The sequence below is a fragment of the Stegastes partitus genome, unplaced genomic scaffold, assembly GCF_000690725.1.
Source record: "Stegastes partitus isolate 25-593 unplaced genomic scaffold, Stegastes_partitus-1.0.2 Scaffold612, whole genome shotgun sequence".
NCBI lineage: Eukaryota > Metazoa > Chordata > Actinopteri > Pomacentridae > Stegastes > Stegastes partitus.
In genome coordinates, this window is record NW_007578343.1 from 307,332 (window position 1) to 323,390 (window position 16,059).

The window sequence follows — 16,059 nt, forward strand, 5'->3', positions numbered from 1 at the left end:
CATGGAAGATGCTTGGAAGACTTTTTTAGCACATGCACCATTGAGCAACTCTTATTCAAATTAATAATTGCCCCTCATACTGAACACGGCAGCGGCACCTATGCACCCTTTCATTCCATTGTCTTGCACCACAAGACAACGGCTTGGCACCGTGCCGAGCAAAGCACCAGAGCAGCGCAACATTTAAAGTTCCACCATGTTGAATGAGGCGGAACTTTGGCCCCTGCATGCTATGACGTATGCTCGTGTGACTATTAGAAACAAGGCATCTTCATGTCACTCTGTGCTCCATGACGTCCCTGAGGGCTCTTCTGAAGCCAGCAGGATGCACAGTGCAAAAAAAAAAGCCCTTAGACATCATCTTGTAATCTGGTTTTCCTCACTAAGTTTTTGCTTCATAATCATTTATGTGTAGCTTCAGTGGGAGGAAGCTGAGGATAGTATTTCACTATCTGTTTGCTGCATGAAACATGCCCTCACCAATGCGGCCTATTACATTTTTTTATTTTTTTTAAATGCAGGGCAGTTTCATTATCTGAATACCAGAACAGAGCCTTGCTTTAAACAGAAAATGAAGAGATGAATATCTTTTTAAGCATCCCTTTGGAGTTCTTGCTGAACCGTTGCCACAGCTGCTCCAATTGCCAATTAAGATAATGGCTCGTGTTAAAATACAGTGTGTCAGTAGCACAAGTAAGATGATTCATTAACGTCAGCTAACTAATTCAAGCATGAATCAGCTTGACTAACAATGGCCAACATTACCCAACAAAGGCTACTGGTCATCTCAGAACTACTGCAGTCAAGCCCACAAGTGTATTGAAAATGAGCAGGGGTGTATTTAAATTGCTGAGTTCAGCTTCTCATTTGTAAAGAGTGGAAGTGCTGCTTCTGGCTTCAGAGGCAACAAAGTGCTGCTCTCGGAGATTAAGGAGGATTTATTTAAATTTATCAGAGGTCAAGGCAAGGGGAGGTTTTGCCACGAGGTCCATTTGTTGCATATTTATTTCTGAAACTTTGTAATAAAAGGGTTTCATAACCTTTTAAGACAACAGAAAAATATCTGAATTCCAAATAGAAGAGAAAGGAAGGTTAATTGAGGACAAGGCAGTCCGTCAAAGCTGCATCATACCCGTACATGCAGCGTGCACCACATCATACAGCTGCTGACTGACGCCTCAGAAGATTTCACCAAACACACCGATGTGAGCAGGGACACGTCGCTCACGTCTGCTTATTTCTGAATGAAGGAAGTGAGAGACAAACCTGGAGGGGTCGTCCTCCTTAGAGAAGCTTCCTTTCACCTCAATGCTGTTCATCTTGTTCTCAAATATCCCATAACTCAGCGTCACCTGCAGAGGAGAAAAGACACACAGCAGTGAGCAGAAGCGCGTCTACGTGGATGTCCGTGTACGTCTGCGTGTCACTACCTGCTGTGGGATGCTCCTGTGGCTGATGAGCAGCAGGTTTTCCAGGTGGGAGTGGAAGAAAGGACAGTGGACCATGGAGATACCCAGCCTCTTCTCCACGATGAAGCCCACCGTGCAGTCGTCAGGGAGACGGATCGTCGCTGACGTCCGCTCGAACTGGGAGCCGCTGAGATGACACGGAAAAAAACCTTCTACATTTGCTTTGCATATTCCTGCGAATACTGTATAAACTTTTCTTGTCAAAAACATGCTGCCTTGACATATTTACGGGTAACAGCCTTCATATCATACTTGCAAAACAGCTTAAAACAGCCCAACTTTAAGCCTAAAGGCATAATATTGATAATTTTACATGTTTTGGCCCATTAACTATTTATTGCATGTACTTTACTGCTGACCTTTCCCAAAGAGCAGTGCAAATTTTTTGGATTGATTCCTCAACATCTAGCCCTGGGCAGCCATTAGTCTCAGTTCTTTGAGAGCAGTGCAAATGCAGACTTGCAGACCTGAAATTTACTTTCGATGGGTGATTCATCACTTTGAACATTTAGTCAGCTTTATGTTTTGATCAAAGCCATGCTCCTGGTTAAAGCAGTTGAAAAGGGGGGGAAAAAAGTGATCGTTGTCTCTGTTTGTACGCTGTTTGTGCATTCCAGTGTTTACTAGGAAGTGAGACAACAATCTTTAATGAAAGAAGTTATGAAATTCCCATTATTTCTTGTATGAGATGTGCTTATTGCTTTCTCTCTGGGTTTGTCTTTCACACAACAAAGCACAGGAATGCAAAGCTTTGGGCCTTTGTGGTTCTCAAATTATAGCTGTGGCTGTATTACTGAGCCACTATAGTGTACGTTTAACAAAATAAATCAAAATATGTTTGGTACAATAGATTTAATACTGTATTCCAAGTCAGATTGTTATGACTTAGACTAAACAGTAGACGCCTGGAGGATAGGAACTAAAAACTTTTCACAAAATTGCATAAATTTAAACTTTAAAATCTTTATTTTGAAAGAATCCAACTTGTAATAAATGCACCAAAACATGCAAAAACCAATGAAATATTATTTGCTATTAGCTCTAACACTAACTGTCACATTTGGTCCCTATAAAGACGAAGTTTTTGTGAATACCTGGCCCACGGAGCCATCTTTTCTGCCAGCCTTTGACTCAGACAGAAACCAGCTCCTCCTGTAGCGAACCAGAAGCGCACTTCCCTCTGATACACAACACATATGCAGATGGTTAATTAACAGGTATACACATGCAGACACAAACAAATACAAAATGCACTGAGCACCGTGTTGGTACAAATTGTGTCCCCAATAAAAAATGCTCGAAGGCTCCAACAAAAAAAAGAGAAAAATGCAGAAAGAAAAAGCCCCAGTTTAACTTTTTCATACAGCAAACCACTACATGGAGAAGTCAGTGGAGCACAAAATGCTTCCTGCTGTGGTAACTTGTTGTGGTTGTTTGCTGTAGCTTAGTACCATCTGTAATTTAATAATTCACCACAGAAGGCGACAGAAGGTACAACTCTGGTGCTGGAATATCTGTCAGACCGAAGCTCAGATAGAAGCACAACAAGGTTACGTATGAAACCCCTTTGATGTTCTTCGAAAAGATGGAGAAAAAAAAAATATCCAGACCAGCTGCAGTTCCGTTGGGTTACAGTTCCACAAAAACAGAATTAAAATTTCATTCGGACTTTCGACCTGGTCTTTAACTAAACAACCTTTTACCTACAGCCCTTTTACCTTAAACGGGTTTGGTGTCAGTGGAATCAGATTGTTGCCGATATAATCCATCCATCCATTATCTATACACTGCTTAATCCGCAAGGGGGGGCTGGAGTCTATCCCAGCCGACTTAGGGTGAAGGCAGGGGACACCCTGGACAGGTCACCAGTCTATCACAGGGCTACACTTAGAGACAGACAACCAAGCACACTCACATTCACACCTACGGACAATTTAGAATCACCAATTAGCCTCAACATGTTTTTGGACTGTGTGGGAGGAAGCCAGAGAACCTGGAGAGAACCCACGCTGCACGGGGAGAACATGTAAACTCCACACAGAAAGATCCAGGTGCAAACTGGTGACCTTCTTGCTGTGAGGCAACAATGCTAACCAACTGCACCACCCTGCAGCCCGCCGATATAATCGAGCAAAAAAAAAAAAGAATCTGAAAGAGGATGAATTATTTTAACATGCAACCAAAGCATATGTATAATTAAGTAAACCATTGTTATTTTGTTGGTATTATTTGATTTGCACTGACTAACAGTTCTGAACAAACCTCTCATGTGGGCAGGTTTTCATGGGTGTGTCCCCTTTGACTGTTTTTTTAGTGACAGCTCGGTGTCCATACAGTGTTCACTGTTGCTATCGGCTTTGCAACTAGATTGAGCCATTTTTCAGATCCCCTGAGAATCTTTTTCTCCAAGACAGCATCTACCAACCAATCTAGCCACCCACTGAACGTACCCGAGCTACTTTGCAGTCACCAGTATTGCCCCACAAGCATGAGGTCTTTCTAGTCCGCCGCAGGCACACCTGTGCTTCACAGCGGACCACACGGCAGCTGACAGATACGAATGAGAGCGTGAGAAGAAGACATTCTGTCACCTCTTACTTTTTCTCTGAGTGACTGTTTTGCATGTGTCGTATAGCTGCATTCTTAAGGCAGCGTGTCTTGAGCACATGTGTACGGTGAGTGTGTCAGACAAGGTAGTCGTTATAAAATCAGGATTTTAGCAGCGCTGAGCAGCAGTTTGGCTGCCAGTTGACATGTCTTAGTGAGATACGTTTTAGTCACTTGTTCTACCATTTGAAAGCACAAACATAAACAACATGAGAACAGCTTTGTTGAGAATTCTGCTGAACTGAAATACAGTATATGTGAGCTTAGAGAGCAGGAGAGAAGCGAAAAAACCTAAAAGGCTTCGCTGAAACAAGAGGCACTGCAAATACTAAGCCTCCCTTTAAATAGTGCCACACTGCAGAAAGTGTACAGGAATGGTTTGAGGAACATGGCACAGAACTCCTGGCCTTTAAATTCTCCAGATCTCACCTCCATATAGCATCTGTTGAATGTGCTGGAAAAATACGTCTGATTCATAAAGGCCCCAGCTCACTATTTCCAGAACTTAAAGAATCTGCTGCTGAAACTTTCAGAGGTCTGTGTCCTCCAAGATACAATGGGTCAGAGCTGTTTTAGCATCAGTCTGCAAGGTGGTGCAGTGGGTAGCACTGTTGCCTCACAGCAAGAAGGTCACCGGTTCGCGTCCTGGTGGGGTCACCTGGATCTTTCTGTGTGGAGTTTGCATGTTCTCTCCAGGTTCTCCAGCTTTCTCCCACAGTCCAAAAACATGTTGAGGTTAATTAGTGATTGTAAATTGTCCGTAGGTGTGAATGTGAGTGTGCTTGGTTGTCTGTCTCTAAGTGTAGCCCTGTGATAGACTGGTGACCTGTCCAGGGTGTCCCCTGCCTTCACCCTGAGTCAGCTGGGATAGACTCCAGCCCCCCATGACCCTAGTGAGGATTAAGCGGTGTATAGAAAATGGATGGATGGATGTTTTAGCAGCATAAGGGAGGCCTACATAACACTACGCTTGTTGCTGATCAGTGTGTTTTCTTTCTTTTCTTTTTTCTTCTTACTTGCCTTCTTTTTCTTTTGTTTCCTTTTCTTAACCTTTTCATTTTTCCTTTCTGTCATCACCACCTTCCCCTTTCTTTTCAGAACTTTTTAATTTCCTTTTTTTTTACCCATGGCTTTGCCTTGTTGCTGGCTCCTCTGTTTTTCTTCCCTTCCATCCTTTTCATTCCTTTCGATTGCTTTCTAGTATTTCCTTCCATTTTCTTTACAAGGCTTCCCTCTAAATGTCTTTAAATTGAATTTCCTTTCCATACTGTCATTCCACCTTTTTCTAAACATTTTTGCTTTGGCCATTTTTTTCTCAAAAGTCCCTCCTTTTTGTTTGTCTTCCCGTTTCCTTCCTACCCCTTTCTTTCCATTCCTTTGCTTTCTTTTCCCTCCTTCCTCCTCTCATTCTCCTCGCTGCCTCGCAACGGTGACAGGAAATCGAAAAAGATAGGCAGCGAGATGCAAGAAAATGAAAGGAGGAGACAGAGAGGAGCCCGACATTCGTTTGTGTTTTCTCCATCCAGAAAATAGGAACAGAGGGAAAGGAGGAACGGGAAGAGAGAGGGGAAAGAAGCAAAGATTAATAAAGATCTATTTTTCGCTGTAAATGGGTGCAATCAGGGGGGAGAATGTGACACAAGGGAGATGGAGGGAGTAATTTCAAGAAATGAGCGGGAGAGATTGAAAAGACGACGGAGAGAGACACAGAGGATGATGTGGTATTCAGACAGCTTCCTGAAATCAGGATGCACTAGGAGCAGTAATTCACACACACACACACACACACACACACACATTCATGAATAGCTGCATGTGTATTCAAAAAACCAACGATTGACCTCAGGGAGTCATCTTTATCGTGTGTGTGTGTGTGTGTGTGTGCATGCATGTGCTTTACCACCAATCAATAGCCCAACAAAACACTAATCACTGATTGATCCACTTGGCGCCCAAAAGTCTTTCCCATGTGAACAAAAGCCACAGAGCGACACATTTCATGCGCCTCCATCCGTCCCCGTACATACGTACTTAACTGCATCCTCATTTAACGTCCCTTTCACAAATGAACGTATGGATTCTGAATGGCGGCGGTTAACCCCGGCTGGGCTGCACTTTGGCACAAAACCAATTGGAACAGACCTCAGCTTAGTTTTACTGTTCTTTAGTGTCCTCAGCAGAGTGAAAGAAAAAAAAATCAAAGGAAGAGGAGAAAGAAAAAAATGAAGGGATGAACAACAGATTGACAGTTAGTCGGAGGAAAATAGGGAACGATGTAAGAAAAGAAGAAAAAAAGAAGAAATTCCATCTTTTTTTTATCCCCCCCACAATGTGACTCACTTTGGTAGTTTTGGCCAGCGCTCCTTTAAGTCATGATCACCTTTACTTAAGAGACAGTATGAAACAATTATGTAAATCACCTATTTTTAAATTCAATTTCATCCCCAGTAGAAGCCCATAAACCAATTCACACAGACTCCAGCTATTCTCAAGGTGGCCTTATGTAGCCACTAATATCAGTGACTATCAGAAACTCAATTCATTTTCAGTCAGTTTTCCTTATATGTCATAGATCAGATCTTAACTGTGTGGTGACCTACAGGCTTTACTGTTTTATGTCTCTCTCTCTCTATCTGTCTGGTCAACCATGTCCCCCAAACATTTCATTCCAACACAGCTAAACTGTATTGTCATTTATGTTTTTGACAGAAACATAAATTCATTGTGAGACAAGTGTATTGTTTGCAACGAAAGGTAAGACTGCAAAGTAGTAGGAGGCGAGGATGGAGACACTTTCATCCAGAGCACTGGGATTTCCAGGGTAAGTCCAGGGCTGAATTTCTTTCCCAGCACACTTCTGAGTGTATCTGATCTTAACTTCTGCTGCTCTCTGACACCTGACCTTCCAGGCTGACCTGTTTTAAAATGCAATCAATTATTAAGCGGACATACCAGGTACATTTGTTTTTAGGCAGCAGTAAGGCTCACTGGATTACAATCTGTGCGATTGTTTGGATTTAGATTTGCCCCTGAAACCAGTGTTTCCATTACATTCTTGATCAGGGTGAAACAATATGATGTTAGGGAATTATTTTTCCAGAAAATGTGGCAAGGAAGAGTAACAGAGCATGCAAGGAACACGAGCATTAAAGCAGCAACAGAAGCATTCACGGAAAAACAACCAGTAAGCAAATGCTATAGTAGGTCTGTTTAGGTGGAAACAAACAAGTAATCAGTAAAAAGAAAAAGGCAAAGAAGGGGGAGAAAAAAAAGAATTTAAGATGGAAAATGAAGATAAAGATTCTCAGGAGGCAGCACAGCAAGTAGAAATAAATCTGCGACGTATCATTAAAGGCCTTAATGTATCTCGAGGGGTCACTCTGATGTAAGAAGTCGTCGGCCCATATAAATAAAATTCTATGTGGGTTTCAAGGGAGTCATCGTGTGCTGTGGTACAAAATGACCACTGCTGAGGTCACTGGTATTAGATGGTTGTGCTATAACTAAAGCACTCGTGTTTTTGTCTCGGTTCTTTCACATTTTTCACCTTTAGCACATTTAATGAAGTGATTCTTTTTCAAAACAGCCTCCTGTAGTTTTTCTCTTAGCGTGCAGTCTACCTGGTCCCATTAGATGAGAGGTTAAAAACAAAAACAACAACAACAACCCAGAGGCCATGTTCATGTAACCTCAGTATGCCAAGAAATGTAAAAGCTCATGAGTGGGTTAAGTTAAATGAGCACTGTGGGGTGGTACCGTTGCGTTGCCCTCCAGCAGTTCATGCGCAGTGATGGGCTTGTCCAAGCTCGGTTTGCCCACATAGATGTCAGCTTCCTGGGGGAAGGCCGAGAGCAGGGAGAGGAGGGCCTCCGGGTTTACGTAGTTATCGTCGTCCACATGGCAAAACCACCTGAAGGGCAAAAGATAAACTATAACACTGGTGTTTGTCGTAATAGTTTAGGTTCTCTAAGCTTCACTCCATTCCTTCTGTTGAAGCTTGTAAAGAAGAACTCTAATTTTCCTTCTGTTGGTTCTTCAAAGACCTGACTTAACCAACCAAATTATTGAAATGTTATATCTTAGTGTGCAACATAATTTTGCATTAAAAAATAGAAACCCTGCACTAGACTGTCTTCATTTTATGCATTCAAGAAACAGAGGTTATGCTTTACAGCTGAGTGTTGGATGCTTTATTGAAATAGAGAACAGAAATCCACCTAATCACAGAGACAGAAGAGAAAAGTATATATTTATACCAATTCATCTCCTGAAGTTTGTGTTTTCTAGACGTAAATCAGACGAGAGACTTCACCTCCTACAATCAACAAAAACAAACCGAGCGCTCAAATCACTTCTCCCTTCCAACAGTCTGTCTGTCTCGTAAATGCGATCATTAAATTCACTGTAAATGTGCTAAACAGAAACAGAGAGAGAAAACACCTGGAGTCTCAATAGTCTTGTAAACTGTAGATAAATACACCAATCAGCCACAACTACTGACAGGTGAAGTAACTAACATTAATTACCCTGTAACAGTGGCACCTGTTAAGGGGTGGGATACATTTAGCAGCACCTGAACAGTCAGTTCTTAAAGTTGATGTGTTGGAAGCAGGAAACAAAGGCAAGCGGATCTGAGCAACTTTCACAGGGACCGAACTGTAACTGCTAGATGACTGGGTCGGAGCATCTAAAGCACAGCAGGTCTTGTGGGGTCTTACCATATGCAGGGGTTTGAACCTAAAAGTGGTCTAAGGAAGGACAACCAGTGAACAGACAACAGGGTCTTGGGTGCTCAAGGGTCAGTGATGTGCATGGGGAGCAATAGCTGAACCAACTATTGAGCTACTGTAGCCCAAATTGCTAAAAATCTTAATGCAGGCCATGGTAGAAAAGAGTCAGAACATACAATGCATGACTGTAACTGTGATAATGGCTGCATAACCACACAAAGATCAGAGTGACCCAGTTGGCCCATGTCGAGGTCGAACTGGGATACTTCCAAGGGCCATTGATGGCAGCAGGCATTGTTCTGCTGGGAAACATTGGGTCCTGCATTCATGTGAGTGTTACTTAGACACATGCCCACTAAACATAGTTGGAAACCATATCCACCCCAACAGTATTCCCTGGTTGCAGTGGTGTCTTTCAGCAGAATAATGCACCCTACCACACTGCAAACATTGTTCAGCAATGGTTTGAGGACAAGATGTTGATATGTCCTCCAAGATCTTAATCTGATTGGGCGTCTGTAGGATATGCAGGAAAAAACACAAGTCCAGTCTATGGCCCCACCTCGCCACTTCCAGGACATAGTGGATCTGCTGCTGACATCTTGGTGCCTGATACCGCTGGACACATTCAGAGCTTTGTGGGGTCCGGGCCATAATGGATCAGAGCTTTCTGGGTGTCATGATGGGGACCAACACAATGTTGGATCAATGACTTTAATGTTTTGATTGATTGGCGTATAACAATTATTCAAGTCACAGTTTCAGGTACTGTATGCTGTGACTCAAGACAACATGTTGTCAGCTATCATCAATTGTATGATACATTTAGACAACAAATAAACTCTATTGCCTGATTACGAACCTTGATTGTAGACATTTTACACATTGTACAAAAACAAAGATTTTAATTAATTCTATTGCTCAAAATAGGAAACCTCTGATAACAAATGCTACACGGATGTAGATCTTAACTCTTGGCTCTCTTTAACTGTGGCTGAATGTGGATTGTTTCCATTGGAAACGGTTACAAAAGCTCTGAAAAAGGCTAGTACATGAACCTTGAATTGAGGATATTTTATCACAGATATGTTCCCAGTTAGAAGCCTTTTTTAGTTTGGATATTCTCCTGTCCTCAGAGTATGATTTTTTGCTGTTTTACTCAGTGAGTGATGGAGCTGTTTTAATTCTTCTGCCATTAGAATTGCTGGACATGATACCAGCCTCACTCCAAACCGACAAGACTTCCACTACAACATCAGAGTCCAAATTACAAAGCTGCTGGTACCAAACTGAATTGCTCATCCATCCCTATGGGTGCCACACAACACAAAAGGCTTCCTTCCAAACCAAACAGCCTCACTTCCCTCTTCAGCAGGACTTCAGTGGGACTTCTGGGGAGGTTTCGAAGCGAGCATTGGAACCAAACGGAAGACACATTTTCACTGCCATTTTAATAACAGCATAGTCAGCGTCTTAGTTATACACCAAACACAAGCTGTTCATTTCATTTTTTTACAGATCTAAAATATACAAGACATTGTCCACTATATTTTACAGCATCCACAAATAGTGAGTATGCTGTCTAATGCATATTCTGTCATGACTAATGCCATGTCCCTCATGGGTGCCTTCCAATACCCATGCCACCATACAATTTTGTATGCCAGAAAAAGATTTACAGTGTCCCAGTACATAGTGTTTCAAATACAGTAATCCAAAAATACCAGCATGTCCTACAACATGCGGTTGGATTTTGCAGTATGGAAGCCTGTGTGCCTTTCTGGCCATCCTGACCCCCAGTCCCCTGCATCGCAGAAGACACATCATAAAAGCTCGAGCAACCGAGAGCGCATTGTAGACTGTGATGAATACATGAGCATGACAGTCGTAGCTTAAGGCGCATATAATGAGAGCAGTAGCTCCCAATAGTATGCATTCTGTATGCAACAGCATGTACTTTGTAAGGGCTGCTGCAGTACATGCTGAAAGGAAAAAGAAAAAGAATGTGAATTCAAATGCAGTGGGTGTATCTCCCAGTGTACCTGTGTTCCCTCTCTTCTCTGTTTCTCTGTGTTCGTATGGTCATATATCTGAGTGTGTGTGTGTGTGTGTGTGTGTGTGTGTGTGTGTGTGTGTGGGCGTGGCCTGTCTACCCCGGCTTTTCCACCACATGCCGCCAGATTGTGTTCGGTCACCCTCAGTGGCAGTAGTCGCTCTCAGGCCAACCCTGCCTCGCCAACTAGTTTCTCTGCGTGTTTCTTCTCGCGGTAACCAGTCTTATCGTTGTGCTCAGATCCTCTCTTGTGTGCCAGCCTGCTTGCTCCACTAAACAGCCACCAGCCAAACCACCAACCCATCTTATGACCACGCTTCTCCTCATGCTCCATGCCTGCCTGCTTACTCTCCAAAACCATTCAAAGCTGCTCGGGCAGCAGCTCACTCCATACTCTGCCCACTCAGCCTCTGGCCTCCATTGATCTTCAGCGCTCTTCAGCCCAACAGACCCCCTTAATTTAAAACTTCAGTCTTTACACTCAACCTTTTAATTTCATCCCCATTCAACAATCTTAAACTCTCTCCTTTAACACCTATAAGCTCACCTCTGTGTATCAAAATTACACAAGTATTTTTTTCTTTAAAGTAATCCCTTCCTGCTTTAAAATGTCTTGGATTAACTTACAGGCGTCTTTCTGTTTCTAGAATATGTAGATCTACAAAGTCCACGCCTCTCTCTCCCCATGCACACCTCCCAACATGCTGCAGCTCAAGTTCACTTATGATTCTGATTAAACTCTGTAGAACTAGTCTACGCCACTCAATGGCAAGTTGTAATCTTGGAGTAACTCAGTCAAGTTAATGACACAGAAAGCCTTAACCAAGTTAAGAAGGTTGAATCTTTAGATTTGTCACATATGAAACTCTGGAAGTCTGAATAATGTTTTTGAGATTGTCATGGACTGTTTACTTCATTCATGATATGTTTTCTAGCATATATATACGCATCAACTGGGGACAAAACATGATTGCCACTACAGGGCTTTAACACATTCAGGCTGTTAACATCAACTTTTTACTCCCTGATTTTCAGCATTTACATCTGGCAGCAGCATTTTCATTGGCCGAGTTGATGTCATGTCTTCACGTATAACTCGTGAACACAAATACCTGGTGAATATGATATTGTGACAAGACACAGGATAGACTGTGTGACAGAGTTAAAGGGGTCGTGTTGTGCAAAATCCAGTTTGTTGTTATTTTTTAACATTATTATTTATCAACAGTGAGTCCAGAGACTCAAATGATAATAATGAGCTGGTTAGGTTTGCAACCTGCTGTGATGTTAGAGCAGATAAGTAACACCTCCTTTGGGTTCCTGTCTGCCACTGTACAGAGTCGACACACAGAGAGGTGTGGCTGTGGCTTAGTTGGATTTAAAGCTACAGATACTGCACCAGACTGTTCTAAACAGGGCTGAAACCTGAATGTTGATGGGGATTATTATATGGGAACTTTAAAATGCAAACATACTGTTTTTAATACTAAAAGCAGATACGGTTGTACAGTGGCTTTATTTTGGGTTGTTCAAAGAAAGATATCAACAAAGTGTTTTGGGGGTATTTGTAATGTGTTATGGATCGCTGTCAACCACCAGTATGGTCTACATTATCTCTGTTTGTCAAAGAGGAGGCCCTAACAAATCTGTCATCAATGAAAGAGCAAAAGTTCAACTGAAGCAACTCAGAAAGTGTCTCACTTACATGACTGAGAAGTTACAATGAATGCAGAGGCTCTGATTACTTTTGCAGCAACTGATTGCACCTTCAGTTAATTACATTACCCGTCACAGATTACACGCATACATTTATTGCTAAAATAAAAAACACAAAATGTTAATGTACTACTGTTCCAGTTCGAGTAAAAGTCAATAAATCCAATTTGAAAGTCTCCTTCAGAGATTACCCCTGTAATAAGTGTGACAGTAGTAATTCTCACCTGTGTATATACTCATGGAACCCTGAAAGATCATCTACGCCTTTGAGTTCTCTCTGCACTGCCTCCTGCTGTAGCAGCCTGATTCCCCCACCGGTGACCAGTCAAGTTTGTAATCTTAATCTGATCTTTAAATCCGGTGTGGGCAGTGTGATAGATGGAACATAATCTGTCTCACCTCTTGTTGGAGGCCATGAAACCGTCATACTCGGCAGACATCTTGCAGGACAGAGCCTGCTGACTGTGATCTGACTGGCAGCCTGTTACCACCATGTTGTAGCCTGGACAGAAGGAGAGAGGGAGAGGTGGTGACAGAGGGGAGGGAGGGAGGTTTTTGTTTTATTAATACAGCTGGATGTTCTCAATTTCCAAGGTGTTGCACATGGTTGCAGGTATTGATGATTACTTTTGTATAATACATTGTTTTGCCATTTTCTATATTTCCTGAGCAATACTGTTTGTGATGATGGAAACAGGGGGACAAAGAGAGCGTGAGAAATGGAGGAGAGATGAGAGAGAGTCAATTAAAGGACATGAGAGAAGGGAAATTATGTAAAAACAGAAGCATGGAAAGGCAGATGAATGTGTCAGTAAAAAAAAAAAGGAGATTAAAGGGAAAAATGCATTACAGGGAAAAACATAACCAAAAGTATTTGGACACCAGGACAGGTCTTAATTCCCCAAACTGTACACATTATTCTGCTGCTTTCACTCTTCTGCCGGACTCTGACTGCAGGAATTTGCTCGCATTTACACACAAGAGCGTTGGTGAAGTCTGCCACTGATGTGGGCTGATAAGGTCTGGCTTGCAGTCTACGTTTAAATTTGCCATTCATCAGCTGTCTTTTCAGCTCGCAAGATGGACTAGAAATGAGAAGCCGGCTGGAAATGAAAAGGCTGCTTAGATTGTCCACTGTTTCAGATATTACCATGAATGTCAAGTGGTAAATCTGCCGCTGCATCACTGCAAGCAGAATGTGTGCAGACTTAGAATGCAAAGTCGAGGCAGCAGTATTTACGGGGGTCGGTTAGGCTTCAGGGTCGGTTCATCCAATCGGTGAATTTGTTCCAAATTTTTAGGGGACTATGCATTCCCACCCAGACCCACAATGAACACTAATATCAGGAGGTTTGTGTTGCTGCAGGACTCCTTTATGTGACTCTTCTGAGTTTCAAACACCTTTTTTCTTATTTCATGTGTTTTTTGGGTTTTCCAGCTCCTTTGAAACCCAAATTGAGCGCCGGTATGGCAGGAAATGCTTTTTTGATATTTGCATAGCCAAACATACCTCATCTTTTTAAAATATCCAGAAATAAAAAACTATTTTCAGGCATATTATTGTACATTCAAAGGGAATATCAGGCACTTTTGAATATGAATTAGTTTTGTGGGTCTTTGTCATGACAAAACAGAAAAAGACCTTTTATGTTGCTGCATTAAGACAATAAGCGGCCTTGCTGGGGTAAAAGATAGTTGACCCGCAAGGATATGTCCACATACTTTTGCCCATACAGAATGCAGTTTTCAGTCTAAATCTTAGACTTTGCATGCAAATTAGACTTAAACTGGCTGCTTACCTTCTGAGCTTAAGTCCTCATCCTCTGTGTCCGTGAAAATGAACGTCTAAACAGACAACACAGCAAAACAGAGACAAATACAAGGATTAATATACACACACTTTGATGAGGCGGCACCCTTCTTCTTCACCACATCTGTAACAGATTGTCCTGAAAGCGCTCTCATTAAAGCGAAAAGACACACACACACACACACACACACACACACACACGTCATACAGTCGGGGGATCAATATCGTTTTGGATGGAGCAAATTCGATGTGACAAAAACAAGGTTTCCCACTGTGAGCTAAAACAATGAGTCATTGCACACAGAGGCAACGCACACACCAACACAAACACAAGCACACACACACCTCGCATACACACATACATACACACATGCACACACACACACACAAAGAAACACACACACATTTTTATGGTCCATAGTGGTCAGAGGAGCACTGCATGGCTGAGTCAATTTGCTCTCTGGCAGATATATGAGTCAAGTAGGTCTCAAATCACAACACCTTGATGTCACTGCCATCAGTCAGATAGATAGATAGATAGATAGATAGATAGATAGATAGATAGATAGATAGATAGATAGATAGATAGATAGATAGATAGATAGATAGATAGATANTAGATAGATAGATAGATAGATAGATAGATAGATAGATAGATAGATAGATAGATAGATAGATAGATAGATAGATAGATAGATAGATAGATAGATGCTGACATCTGGTGGTGTAAAAGTTTAATTGTCACATCGTGTTAATCGTGTCCACATAAACACATTTTTTAATTATTTCATGTAATAAGCTGCCTACATCTGTCACATAATATCTGTATATCAAAGTCTGTTGCCAATACATAGCATGATTTGTGTTGAAAACATAGAGTCAAGGAAAAGTAATTCATTTGCAAAGCCACAGCAGATGAACATATATTTCAATATTTGGTTCTTGGGGGGATAAAAGAGCACACATTTGGGGATATTTTTGGAAAAATGCATTCATATTCTCTGCATTTTAATTCAAATGTCATCATTGAAGATGTCCTTAAAATTCATTGAACATTTCAGAAATTCCACAAACAGTTGGAGTGCTGCACCAATCTCATCGAGCAGACTCTTGGCTGGAAAGATTCAAATCTGTGTGTTGCATGAGTCACCGAGACTGGGGAGGTTTGCACCAAGGGGTCTGAACAATCAACAAGCAGCACACTCCATCTCCACACAGCCCCTCAGGCTGAACCGAGCAGTGTGTTCAGCTTCCTTTGCCAGTAAGGCACTAAATAACCTCAGAGAGGGACAGCTAACCCGTTATGATAAACACAAATTGGAATTCTCGTTTTTTTTGTTGTTTTTTTTTCTTTCAATTCCTGGAAATGTATTCATGGTTTGGCTGAAATACATAAATACAAAAACTTGTATTCCAGGTATTCAAATTTAAAACGGGTCGTTGCAGGAGACGGAAGGTTGTCTTTCCCAACCAAGTGCGAGCAGCGTTTTGTTCACAACAAACTCACTTTTTACGTTTTCACCCGTAAATGTGAGGATTTTTGGGTGTACTGACAATCAGAAGAATTTTCAAAAAAAGTGATTTCAGAGTGTGAAAAAAATACAAGCCTTGTGTCGAGGAGACAGAATCGTCATTATTGGTGCATTTACAACTACAGCAGCATAATTTAGTGAC

General features: G+C 41.8%; 1 protein-coding gene across 1 annotated transcript in view; it reads right to left on the reverse strand.

Moving 5' to 3' along the window:
• mfng (MFNG O-fucosylpeptide 3-beta-N-acetylglucosaminyltransferase) overlaps positions 1 to 16,059 on the reverse strand; it is a 30,219-nt gene that overhangs the window by 3,478 nt on the left and 10,682 nt on the right. Inside the window, exons 2-7 of the mRNA XM_008289383.1 lie at positions 14,375 to 14,420; positions 12,975 to 13,077; positions 7,833 to 7,986; positions 2,564 to 2,649; positions 1,431 to 1,596; positions 1,267 to 1,352 (exon numbers count right to left, since the gene is read on the reverse strand). Coding sequence (XP_008287605.1) covers positions 1,267 to 1,352; positions 1,431 to 1,596; positions 2,564 to 2,649; positions 7,833 to 7,986; positions 12,975 to 13,077; positions 14,375 to 14,420 — 641 coding nt within the window. The remainder of the gene's footprint in view (positions 1 to 1,266; positions 1,353 to 1,430; positions 1,597 to 2,563; positions 2,650 to 7,832; positions 7,987 to 12,974; positions 13,078 to 14,374; positions 14,421 to 16,059) is intronic.